At 35.3% G+C, this 13,405-nt stretch overlaps 1 protein-coding gene and 1 long non-coding RNA gene across 3 annotated transcripts; one reads left to right on the top strand and one right to left on the bottom strand.

The window, feature by feature from the left end:
- The first annotated feature begins 1,940 nt into the window (after positions 1-1,940).
- On the top strand, positions 1,941-3,041 carry LOC141705615 (uncharacterized). Its single transcript, XR_012568416.1, has 2 exons — positions 1,941-2,608; positions 2,783-3,041. It is a non-coding gene; the product is annotated as an uncharacterized LOC141705615 (long non-coding RNA).
- A 756-nt stretch (positions 3,042-3,797) lies between these two features.
- LOC141705614 (uncharacterized) lies at positions 3,798-10,051 on the bottom strand. Of its 2 annotated transcripts, none has more exons than XM_074508504.1 (8): positions 9,703-10,051; positions 9,024-9,164; positions 7,242-7,334; positions 7,022-7,148; positions 6,523-6,632; positions 5,996-6,076; positions 4,646-4,725; positions 3,798-4,322 (listed from the first exon to the last, which is right to left on the bottom strand). In XM_074508504.1, the coding sequence occupies exons 1-8, from the start codon at positions 10,030-10,032 to the stop codon at positions 4,103-4,105; spliced, it is 1,182 nt and encodes a 393-aa protein (XP_074364605.1). In that variant the 5' UTR covers positions 10,033-10,051; the 3' UTR covers positions 3,798-4,102. The 2 variants fall into 2 exon arrangements, with proteins under 2 accessions (XP_074364605.1, XP_074364606.1); XM_074508505.1 differs by having other exon boundaries at positions 7,022-7,106.
- Positions 10,052-13,405: the final 3,354 nt, after the last annotated feature.

Genomic DNA, 13,405 nt, shown 5'->3' with positions numbered 1-13,405 from the left:
AGTGATTGCAATTAGATTTAAGGTGTATGATATGTGCTCGTGAGCTTGGACTGCAATACGAAAGATATCTAATTGTACTATGTGAATATAGTATGTAAATTAGATATTTGACTTTAAGAACTTAAAAGTCATTCGAGAATACATTTCACACTTAGCAGTCGTATCATGGAAATCCTAAACTTAGCTCGATTCATGATGGAATACGAGTCTGGTGCATAAAATAAATGCAGTTAAAAGGCTGAATAGCCACTTTGTAAGGATATTCATAAATGAAAAGGAAAATGTGTCTTCAATATGCATATATCGTGTAATCAATATGCAAATTGGGAGATCACATTATTGTATATGAAATGGTATGTCTCACGTCTATGATGATGACATAATACCATTAAACAACTATTCTCAACGAGAATTATCATGATTGACTATGTAAAGTCAAATGATAATGTTTGGATCCACTAACCAGATGGTTAAACTGAGCGAATCTGTTTAAGCCAAGGGAATCTAGTTAGACCGAGAGATAGTTGTCAAATCATCGAGAGGAATGAGCCTTGCCTATTGCTTAACGGCGTCATGGTGGACACCCAACCTTGCTGACTGGAGATCCCAAGAACTTGGTTCAATGGGACAACTAAATCATGATGACCAAATCACTGTGGGGTAACCCCTGGCCTATTTTTATGATGATGAAACAGTGAGACCCGTAAGGTACGAGGTTAAGCTTTATGTTTTTAATGATCTTTGACGAATACAAGGATTTCAAGTTTGAATACATAATATTCGGTTGAGTAAATGCGGGTTACTCTATAAGATAAAGATCACCTATGTAAGAGAGAAGTATGGCCGCTTCAAAGGAGAATTGCGAGGCACAATTCTTTAGAAACTCTTGCAGAACCAGGACGATGTTCCAGGGCTAAAATGGACATAATCATGAGAACTGAATGAGTCAGGAAAGATATAGTGATGAGTATGTCATCGTTTACACAAACGGTCGAACAGTTCAAGGACATCGCGTCATACTGTCTACCAGTAATGTTGATATACTTATTCGAGCGAAGGTTCAAGGAGCATTCTTTACCTATCGTATGCTATATCTGATCGCCGAAACTATCACCAAGTCAAGCTCCGCGTCTGTCTGTCTATGTGGTGCGTGCTGCTGGACCATCAATCTCATTTGTGGGGGATTGTTGGACAAACTTAGTATTTTAGACTAGGTTGTGAATCATTTTGAGACTCTATATGAGTGAAACACATTATGTGTTAGTGGTGTGTATTTATTGGAACGTATTCTCCTCTTCGAAGGGATTCCAACGCATATTTACACGCTCAAAATGAGTAAAAGGTGAATGAGAACTGATGTTCCAAAGTTTTACCTTTTAATATGAAAAGTGATTTTGTACTACATCGAGAGTAGCACAAACCTATTCCTTAGTTTTTCTTATAAATACCATGTACCACATCGAAAAGAAAAACAAGTTCTTTCAAGCCTCTCTTTATAAATAGAGTCTTAGGGCACCAGTTTTATTAAGTCGAGTAAATAAGAGTCATCTCTTTCATTCTCGGTCTCTTTAGTCTTAAATTTTTCCAATATTCCGGTGATAGTTCTCGGGCTCAGTTCAAGTTCGCTGAGAGTATATTCGATCTATCGATTATACTAGTATCTCGTTTTATCCTGGGAAGCAGGTCGCTAAACACGGATGGTGCGGGCGAAACTGCTTTAAGTAGACAGTTTTCTGGACTCGAGATTAAATCAAATCTCTGTTTGTTTTCTCAAACCCTTCTCCTAATTTAATTGTTAATTCTCATATGTTTATGTGATTTAAGAATTAGCAATATTCTTGTGAATTAGTTATATATTCAATATATATATATATATATATATATATAATAATGTCTTTATCGTACAAGATTGATAACACAAACAAGTTCCATGCGGGGAAGCCTGTCAAAGAGAAGCATGTACGCCAATATCATAACAAAATGAAGAATGCATGTCCTGCTTTTTCATTCAGGCAAACAAACTAGTTTTGTGACAGTAGCTAGATATTTTTCCGATAGTCCACATTTTTGGGAAGGTAGACCTGCTGTTCTGAGGCAGTCCAGTTTTGCAGCTGATTTTTTTTTTTTGATAATTAATCACACACCAGTGATCGAGCTCGTGTCCGTCTTTTTTATATAATTATTTAAGGATCGAGATACCAATTGCAAGTGTTCCTCTCTCATTCTAGATCAAAATGTGGAGCCCGACGGGAAAGCAATTGTCCAAGTCAGTTATTCTACTATTCCAGGGAACTTTTTTGTAGACTCAACATGTGAAGTCATGCGTAGTGTATACATTTGAAATTAGAGAAAAGGTTATGGTTACCGACGTCATAGGTGGGCGCGACACACTAGTTGTATAAAAAAATAGGCCGTCATAGACTGTATGGTTTCACATTAACACGGACTACTAGTATTTTCGCTCTACTTTGTTCATTACACTTACACTCCTCCTGTTGAAAAGGAGGTAAGGAGGATGAAGAGATCAAGATCAATGCTGGTTGCTGTTGCGGCTGCAGCAGCCACTGCTGTTTCATATGACTCCAATTCTTCCCACATTTCTCATCAGGTTCGTATATACATTACATTGTGTCGTTTGGATCATGTGATTTCAGCAAACGGGATCAACAATGTAAAATCTCGTTATCGCTGCCATGTTGGAATCTCGTGATTTAAACGGCTTCTATGTATAGATTGAAATGTTATGATTCATTCTAATTGTTGGTATTGGTTGTAACAACAGGAAGAAGATGTTAATGGTGAGCAGAAGAGACAAGAAAAGAACAAGTGTAGTGATAAATTTAGTCCCAGCTTCGATGGTTTAAGGTTTATCGAAACCCTCGTCACTGCTCACCGCTGAATTTCATCCAAACTCTTGTTGCAAGTACTAGGTAGTAGGCATTTAGAGTTAATCCAACTATTTATCTTTATATTCTTTTTTTTTTATTTGAACTTTTCGAATGTAAATTCAACATCAATGATATGCTATTATTGTTCTATCTTATTTCCTTTTAATTTAATATTTGCCTGGCCGATAGAAGTTATATTTCCGATTTCCGAGTTGTATATTGTAAATTTACGGCACGCTTCAAAAAATTATTAAAAAGAATAATCTATTGTCTAGGTACAAATACAATACGGAAGAAACATTTACAAATATAAGTATTAGGTACGGCCGAGACAACACTCTGGGTTGTTGGTTCCCGTGGGAAAACAGTGAACGATTTTCTTTATTTGTACAAACAAGCAGTGTCCTTGGCAATAAGTCTCAACTCAACTTTTTTAACATGCATTTGATTTTTCTTCACTCCAATAATGCTGCTACAAGTTAGTGGACTGCCCTGCACAAGTGAACATTTTTCACGAGTCCTAAATTTCCTCTCCCCCCCGCTTTCGGTGGACAGATATAATATATTCATTGGCCTCTTCCATGCTGGAAGAGCGTCATGGGTCCTTGGCAGAGATTAGCAAACAGTCCAGGTCCCACTTTCCCATACATAAATAGCCTTGTCATAGATTAGTAAAAAGTAAGTAAACAAGGTTGCCGATGCTTCAAGTTATTCAGTATTAACTGAATGTCTTGGTAATATATTATTTGCACTGGCTTGCTAATTGCTATTTGAGTATAACATTCTATTTGAGACTATGTTTCTTCCAGTACTAAGGCCATGGTCCATTCGAATATATGGATATTGTTCTTCCAGATGCAAGGTTTTGTAATGCAGTTTCCCCAGTTTAAATAAATACACACTTAATCACTAAAACAAAAATGTGGTTAGAATTCTTAAAGAACCTTGAGAAAACTATCATTTAAACAAAAAAGGTATATTTTAATGGTGCACCATTACAGTGCGGATAAAGACCAGAATAAATTCACTGGTAGCAGAAGGTGAACAGCTCTTGCATAACTCTTTCATTTGGTCAGATCCCTCCTAGTGTTCTGAGTACTTCAAACTTGATAAGCAATGTCAAGTGGTGTCTGTACTAAGCTGTTGGTATCTATATGTCAATTGATGTGTTGAAAAAGTCTGTACTTCTAAGCTATACTGATGTATGCTAGCTGCTAACAAATATCACGGTTGTGCCTAACTTTACGCGTTATCGACCGGCCCTTACGTACCCTTCGAGTTGTAAGAGCTTCTAATAAAGTTTCAAGACCTTCTTCAACTGCTTCACCGTGTTCCTCCAGTCCAATTGAGCTAAACTGTGGGACACTTTGTAGCTCAAATAGGAGACTGGCAGCTGCTGCTGCTGTACATGTTCGATCCCACGATGGTTGAGGACTGCCATCAAAACAGAAGATAACAGAAAAACATAGAACAATTTAAATTTATAGGAACAAAATGACTCAGGTAAATATTTACCTATAAAGAACAAGATTACTGAGTAAATGAAAGCCAAATTCCTTTTATAAGAAGTAAACAAAGAAACGATGTCGAGAAATAATAACAGGGCATATAAAGGAAATACGATATTAGAACCATGTTCACTCAGTTCAGTTCACATACATATCATTCCATTATGTAAAAATAATTTAAATATAGAAAGCAGTGACCTGTAAAAAACACAAATAAAAGAATACTTGACAAACAAGGGAGAATTTTACCGGAGTTTATGCATAGCAGATGCACCAGTTGTGAGAGATATACAAGGTAGATCTTCCTTCCAGACCAAGTTAGCTCTTTCCTGCAGCAGAACAAACCTGTTAGCATCCAACAAAACCTTCACATCTTCCTAATATCTTGATTCTTGAATGTTACACAGGAAACCTTGATTCCACGAACCTTCAAGTTCATTCCCTACAACTTTTAAACCTTGCAATTAAGCCACTGCATATACAGAATCTCAGCCCTTTATTGTTTATAGGATTATGATCCCGGACTATAAGCTTTTTCTACTCTACTCTTTTTATTAACTTTCGTCCTTTATTTATCCAACGAAATATAAATCCAATCAACTATTTACTTAATTTCCATAGAATAATAACTAGTAAGAGGATAGAATTAAATTAACCCCCAAAATGAATTAGAAAGGTCTAAAAAATTGTTAAACAAAATTATTTTGAGGGTATAAATATTAATGCGAGCCTCAGTCAATAGAGTAATAATGGCCCGGCTCCTTGTACCTAACCCTTATAACCAAATCTATCATCACTCATCCCTACTTATAAATCTGATGCATCAAAAATATGTGACCAAGTGACAAAACCCATAAAAAAGTGAAGGGATTATACAGATTTAAAATTTCTGCAACTTTCAAGACAAGCAAGCACATATGATTTGAACTCTAGAAGGAGACATGTCTATCAACACCCTAAACTGTTAGCAGATGATAGGGAGAAGCTAGAATAAAATGGTTTCTACTTGAGTTCCAGTGAATAGGGTTGAAATTCTTTAATGTTGGAAGCTTGCTCTTGTAGCGAATGATGTCACTCATCAATGCAATGCACATGGTTCAGATTACTGGATATTGGTTAATAGTTTTAAAACATACGAGTGAGAACTTTTCCAGTTGCAAGATGGATTGGAAGAAAAAAAGGAGTCATCGAGAAAAACTTGACAATTGCAACAAGAACTAGAGCTAAAAAGGAGTTTTGAGTAGGACTACTTTGTAATTTTTTATCCTAGTTCTTGCAGATTATAATGAATTCCTAAACATGACATAATTTTTATTTTAAGACTTTTGCCCTATGTATCCACATTGAATTTTTACCTACAAATTCTATCTCCTCATCTATTCTCTTGCTTTTTTGAAATATGTCCTGTGTTAGTATGAAAAGCTGAAAATTGAAGTGTGTACATATATACACACAGTCACACACACACACCTTATGATTAAAGCATCAACCATCATACCATGTGGAAATGAGAGAACTCAGCTTTATAACTTCACAAAATCACAATTTTTTGCATAAAATACGAAAGACTGTATAATGTATAATAAGCTCTCCGGATACCTTCAAGCGCCTGAACATCGCCGCAGAGTTGCTCCAAGTACCATCAATCAGAATAAAATGCATAATTTCGTTATGAGTTGCCTGTCGAAGTACATTCAACATCAAGCTCTTAAATGTGATGACATATATAGTTGCATCGAACATAAACATAAATATGAGCCACTTAAGGCGTCATGAAATGAACCATAAGAAAAAGAATGGGTGACAAGTGGCAAACACTACTTAGGTTCGTCCCTTCTTAATGTTTTGATATCTACTTAAGAAAAGTTGCTCATCATTTATATAATAGCTTCACCACGGTATGAAAATCTAATTTTGATAAACAACATATATATAAGAGCAATGGCTGTGGGATTCAGTTACGACATATTTTAAGGAAGCATGTGCAAAATAAGCGTTTAATAACCGTTCATTCAAGTGAAAATATACAAACAATTACCACATTAAATAAGAAAAATTGAACATAATATATGAGTTTGTCATAAGAGACCTGCAATAGTTAGAAGTGAGTTTTTGCACAGCCATACCATCATTGTAGGGATTTCTGGACCCGTTGAAGTATTTCGACCGAATATATCCTGAACAGAATTTGCTGCAGCATCCTTATTAGGATAAAGACACCAAACATTTTCTTTCCCTAGTAAGATATAGAGATGTGTCAGAAGGCTAAAATATTGTTTGCTTGGTTAGCAACACATATAGGGTCCATATGAATGTTGCCAAGTACAATACTTCCGAAAATGGTTCCAAAAGTAACATCTATACTGAAATCATTTCAGTGAAATGAAAATAGCATATTACACCATAATTCTGCTAAGAAATATTATCTTGCGGGCCAAAAATAGCACATCTAGACTAGTTAGCCCTTTCTGCACACAGGTCAAATCCAATCACATGATGCCGTATATATATTTTTGAATAGAACGCATTACCTTCACATGTATTAGCAGAAAGTTTTGCTTGATAACATGTGAATAACAAACAACTTAGTATTATAACTGAAAGCATTTAAAATAACACAGAAACCTGCTCGCATGAATTCATTCCACATGATTTCTTCATGCTCAATGATGCCAAATATAGATAAAGATGCAGCTTGAACACCAAATATCTGCCATAACAGCTTCCCTGTGTTATTTTGCCTCAAAAAATCCTGAAAAAGGCGAACAATAAGACTGATCATTATAAGCTAATTTTTATATACATCAAGACAACTACTTTATGGGCCAAAAAAAGACAAATATACCTTTGGATGCATATATACCCAAAACCGCATTCCTTCCCAGGCAGTGCAGCACCTAATCCTTGAACACATACAATCTTCTCGAGGAAGCCAACACTACATAAGCAAATGATGAACTTAGATGAGCAGTGCTAAATGTGATACCAAGCAACGAAGTTGATCTGATTGATCTTATGTGATATCTCTAGTTTCATCTTCTCGTCATCGTTGTTATAGCATCCCTTCTGTTTCATGAACTCCGCCATATGAATATGTGGTGTGGCGTACAAAAGTTATGAGGTGTCTGCCTAGCCTCAGATTTAAGTATTAATGGCGTTTGTCACAAAAGCCTCAAGACTTCACAGAAGTCATAGAAGAGAAGCGAAAAGTACTGATTCAGATCCAACCCCTTACCACAACCCAGCAGTTTCTGTGTCGTAAACAAAAGCCCTAATCCATTACTGCTAGTAATGTTTGGTGTTTTTATTATATTTGAATAGGGCTGCAAATGAACAGAGCTGTTCGTGAACAAAACTCGGGATCGGCTTGTTTAAGTGAACTCGGCTCGGTTCGTTTTTTTAAACGAGCCGGTTTTGAACATAAAAATGAACTCGGATAAATAAATGAGCCGAGCCGAACTTTTTGTCTGTTCGGCTCGGACTCGGCTCGTTTAGTTCGGGCTCGGCTCGGACTCGGCAACTCGACTCGGCTCGGATAAAGTATATATATATTATAAATAATAAATTATTACTAATCACTTAAATGTTTTTACTGGTACATTTTTTCAACATTTATTAATAATTTAATTATTTTAGAGATTCTGTTTATTTTTCTAATTTTAACACTTACTTTTTCGTAAGTAAACTATCAAATTGTTATCATGATACATTCATCTTCAATTATTCATATTTCATAAACATCATTAAATAACTTGTAATTCACATAACCAAATTTAAGTAAAACAATAAAATAAAATAAAATTTGACATCGTCGTTTTAAAAAGTAATGTATGATTTATAAAATTATGAATGTCTCAATAATTTAAAATAAAGTTGGATATATTTTTAATAATCATCTTGAAAAATAAAATGATATAGCTAGATTAAGAAATAAGTGTAAAGTGTGAGTGTGCATATATAATTCTAAGGTAAAACTAGTAGTTGATCTCGATACAACTTGTGAAATTATAAATTATAATTTTAAGGTTATTCGATTGAAAAATATATTCAAAATATTAGGGGACAACTCGATTTGGCTCGAGTTCGGCTCAGTTCGGTTGTTCGTGAACAAACTCGTGTTCGGCTCGGGCTCGACTCGTTTATAAACGAGCCGAGCTTGAACATCACTTTCCGCTCGGTTATTAAACTTGGCTCGGCTCGTTTTAAAAATAAATTAAGCTCGGCTCGGCTCGGCTCGGCTCGGACAAAACTCAGCTCGACTCTGTTCATTTTCAGCTCTATATTTGAATACATGACTAGCCTACTTGCTAGTTGTTACTTTAGTATTGTGACATATTACAAAATTGTTTTAAGATTTATGAATTGCTTATGATGCAAAGACTTGTGACTTATTAGTTATTAGCTTCCTGTTGAGTTCACCAGTGTAGTGTTTTCATTATAATTTACAAACTTATTGATAGCAAGGATATACAATAATGTATATTAGAACACATTAATTTATAAGTGAGACTATACATATAAACGTGATGGGAGCCATTTCTCATTTTGTGCAAAGGTGTTCAATATGTGTGGCTCAACAAGCATGGTTCGCATATACACCCGCACGGAGAAATGAAAAAGTGCTTACCTTTTGGCATAGGTAACCCCTACTTCCAAGCAAGCGGCACGCCACTTGTCGAGCTGAGAAAAATTGAATCTTTTCCTCAGAATCTTTCAAAGATTGATACTTTGCTCTATGCTTTTTATCCTCTGTTATTTTAAGTTCCCCCTGAATATCAAAAAACAAAAAATATCAAACCCAAAAAACACCTACAAACAAATACATACTTGAGCTAAAGTGCAGGCATTTTGTTAACATATATGTTAATATATATTATTATACGAAATTATCAAGAGTTATCTTAAATATTACTATTACCGAAATGGGGACAGTTCCCCTACTATATTAGTTGCCTTCATTATTGATTAGAGGTTGGCTATATAAACAATTGTGATCTTATATTATAACTGAGGCTTACACCTTCACTATTGAATACAATGAGAATTTGTGATAAATTCAATCACATTTCTTACACAAACCTCATATATTCAACAATTAGACACAAAAATGATTTGTAATACATTCAATATCATAATTCCCTTTTAACAATTATATAGTACTACCGTAGCATCAATTTCAATCCTAAAAAGCTGTATTATTTATCAAAGTCAGCATAAAAAGATTCAATTTTTACCTCTTACTTACATACATCATAAAAGGGTGTACACTAAATATACAGAAACATCAACATAAATATGAATAATACCTGAATCTTGCCACCATGGCCACCAAAAGTGATTTGGGCATTAGACTCTTTCTCCAGAAGCTTCAAATCCTCAACAATTTCACTGACCATGGAAGGTACAGGGGAAGAAGTTCCCCATGACTGCCATTCTTGAAGACCAATGGTTGAATCCCCATGAAATTGTCTGCTAGGAGATGATACAGACAATGCTGCAATTGATGGTGTTTCTTCCATTAGGGTTTTAGCAGACAAGAACAAAAAACAACAATTAGGGTTTATTAGTTTTAGGGCATTTTTATAATTATCTAACTTTTTCAAGTTTAAAGACCTGAATCTAGTTCCTGATAACATAGTTTAGCTTTGAATTTTACCTACCTTTTGCATAGTTATGTCATGCTCTCGATATATTCTTCTTTCATATACAATTTATTTAAATGATTTTTTCAAATGTATCATGTTGCATAAATTATTTTAAAAAATACGATTTACAATATTTGCAATCTCCTCATCAATATATGTCTCTTCAATATTATTTCATATGTAATTTTGAGCAACCTTTACTCTGCACTATTGACCGTATTTTTTTAAACAAGATAAAAAATATGAGTATTTTTGATAAATTTTCTTTATTTTAAAGGTCACATTAAAGTTTTCGGGGTTTTTCCACAAATTTCTAAAAATATTTCTAAAAATTCCACAAACAAGATAAAAAATATGAGTATTTTTGAAATAATTTTTAAAAATATAATATCTTATTTTCAAAGTACGATTTGCAATTTCTGCAAACTGGAATGCAACTTTTTTTTAAATTACTTTTATTATCCTTGAAATACATTGTAGTATTGTTGTATATTATTGTACTAACTTAGGGTTGAACGTAAGTCGCAAAAGAACGTGAAGAGCAAAGACTGCATAAACTATCAAACCGAATTATATTCGACCGAGCATACTAAGTCAAGTGCGTTGCTCAAACCGAATTATATTCGACCGAGCATACTAAGTCAAGTGTGTTGTTTTGCTTCATTTGTTTCTGTTCTTTAACAAATGCACTTAGCTTAGTAGAGCAAGTTCAATGAAATGTTATAAGTGATGTCATTTGTATAATTTGAAATCAAATGTCAAAAATTTTAACTCCAAAGGAGTTCTATACTTGGATTTAGTTTTAAATTTGAAATCAAGGATGCATTTATGTATCTAGTCATATCATCAAATTACTACAAATGAGATGAATGTTGTTGTGCTTTAAATGAAACTTAGGGGAAGGTGACAAAATTTAGGTAAATTAGGAAATATTGGGTTTCAAAATGCATCTAGAATTGAAGTTGAAGTTTTATTTTAGTATCAAACGGCACTTTTTGGTGCTGTTGACGGAGGAATTTGGTATCAACAAAGTTTGAGATTCGTCGCCGGAATTAAGATCTATGATGATGGTTCATTCCTGAAAAGTGAGCGGAGTGTGGTGGTTGTGATGAATTAGGGGTTGAGATTTCTTAGGGTAGGTGGTGGCTCATTAAAGCTCTTACTTCTGACCCCTTACAATTTGCCTATGTATCCCTATTTATAGGGAATCAAGCCAACGTAGTTCTTGGGGAACAAGAAACCTAATAGGCTTAGATCTCTTATCCCGAGTCCCAGTAGGAAACCTACCAGAAATCGTCTTCAACTAGCTTTAGGAATGTCCGCCGATGAGGCCCAATCACAAAGGCCCAAGGCTCGTCCGCGGCTTCGAGATTTCACGGATAAGGCATCTCCCTAGCCAAGGATAACCCTCTGCTACCAGCTGTTTCTCTAATCCGTGGACGCGGGTATAGTCGTGGTTCACCCCAAATGTTGGACACATCATTATCCCCCGGATAAGGAGCCCCTACCAGATTGCAGGACAAGTGATCCCAAGTTTTTGGGTGCAAATTGCAGTATACTCCGAAGTCTCCCAACGAGGACACCCGTTGACTACAGATACAGAGCTCCCAAAACACACACCATATTTTACCCCGCATCCCCAATGAGGACACTAGGGGTGTGCACGGTTCGGTTCGGCTCGGTTTTTACCGAAAACCGTTACCGAACCGTGCATGTCGGTTTGGTTCGGTTTCTAGCTATTAACCGTAACCGAACCGTTCGGAACGGTTTTTTTCGGTTCGGTTAACCGTGAATCGGTTTCGATTTTTTTCAGTTTTTAATTAATTAAAAAATATTGTACAAATTTTGTAAAAAAAAACTTGAAATTATTATAACATAAAAGAAAATTAATTTAAATTTATAGGGGTAAAGTTTCAGTTATCATAAAACTATAGGGTTTGGATTGTATATTGATAACACACATCCAAGGAACAATAGGTCTTTTCATTTTCTTTCTGCTAAATTATATAAGCTAGTTATGAAGAATAGGTTGCATATAATTTCTTCAGGGGCCAGAGGTTAGTTTACAGCAAAAAAGCAAAAGAAAATAACAGTAGTTTTTGTATGCGTTATCTTAGAATATAGTCAATAATGCACTATATATAATCATCTAATATTTTATTTTTTTATATTTTATTATATTATATAAATGGTTCGGTTTTTCGGTTTGGTTATAGGGGTAAAACCATAACCGTTACTAAACCGTTCTATCAGTTCGGTTCGGTTACGGTTATTTTCGATTTTTCTCGATTTCGGTTTTTTTCGGTGCGATTTTTCGGTTTTTCGATCCGGTTTCGGTTTTTCGGTTTTTGTTTGCTCACCCCTAGAGGACACTCATTTACTACAGGAGGAGGTCTTCCGTTCAGGCATACCCCTGGAGGTCTCTGCCCACAGACACCGTCTTCCTGCGGTTGCATTACAGGAAGGAGTTCTTCAATAGAGCACCTACAATAAATATGTTAGTAATAATAACCTCCTTCCCTCGTTGATGCATCCAAGATCTCGTCCAAGTAACATGTTGAAATTCACTTCCTTTAGTGAGGGCGCGCCCTAACACATATATAGGTTAGGGGCCAGCTCAAGAAATCATTCAAAATTCCTTCCTCATACATCTATAGGACGCGCCTTCTCATATAAGTATGAGGGAGCGCCTTGAACCTTCAAGGCATCAGTCAACAAACTCTCTTTTAATATATCGTGAGGGCGCGTCCTTTGTATTTATAGGGCGCTTCCTCAATCTTCAAGCTTTCTTTTATCCTCATCAATCTGAGGATTTTTTTTCCTGCTAAAGCATTATTTGGGCGCGGCTCCAAGTCTTGGGGCTTTTCCTATTTTCCCCATTTTGAGGGTGCGCCCTCGCCTTTTCGGGAAAGGGGGCTTTGCCTTATCTTTATTTGAACTTGGTGCTCTTGCCCTAATTTCATCCAATTGACCCAAGTTTGACCTGAATATTACTTGTACCAAATTTTGGGCATAACAATGTGCCAAATTATAGCAATAGTTATAGCTATTTTGCATTTTGTATTGGACTTGCTCTTATAATTTATGTTACCTAATCTTTGGTTTGCTTCTGAATCTATTTTTCAAAAGAACTTAAACACCAAAGTGAATATAAGAACTCGGTTTTATAATTTGGTCGAATATAATGTTTCGTAACTTGGTTGTTTTATCTTAACTAAAACTCATTTACCAAGTTCATTTAACAAGTAACATTCTCGTAGATTTAGTTCTTAACATATATTTGATCTTACATTTTTAAAGGGACTCAAAGGATTAAGAATAATCGACTCAGTTTTTTAACTCGAGTTAGTAGTACCTTGGATAA

Source organism: Apium graveolens, unplaced genomic scaffold (assembly GCF_009905375.1).
Source record: "Apium graveolens cultivar Ventura unplaced genomic scaffold, ASM990537v1 ctg9110, whole genome shotgun sequence".
Classification (NCBI taxonomy): domain Eukaryota; kingdom Viridiplantae; phylum Streptophyta; class Magnoliopsida; order Apiales; family Apiaceae; genus Apium; species Apium graveolens.
Note: the sequence above shows the minus strand (reverse complement) of the source record. Positions and strands in the feature narration are given on the sequence as shown.

Excerpts from the sequence above, each read along its gene's own strand:
- LOC141705614 (XM_074508504.1), bottom strand. The coding sequence starts at position 10,032 with ATGTTATCAGGAACTAGATTCAGGTCTTTAAACTTGAAAAAGTTAGAT. Across the intron at positions 6,633-7,021 it reads GAATGAATTCATGCGAGCAG|GGAAAGAAAATGTTTGGTGT; the intron begins GTTTCTGTGTTA and ends ATATCTTACTAG. Across the intron at positions 4,323-4,645 it reads TCTGCTATGCATAAACTCCG|TCCTCAACCATCGTGGGATC; the intron begins GTAAAATTCTCC and ends TTTTGATGGCAG.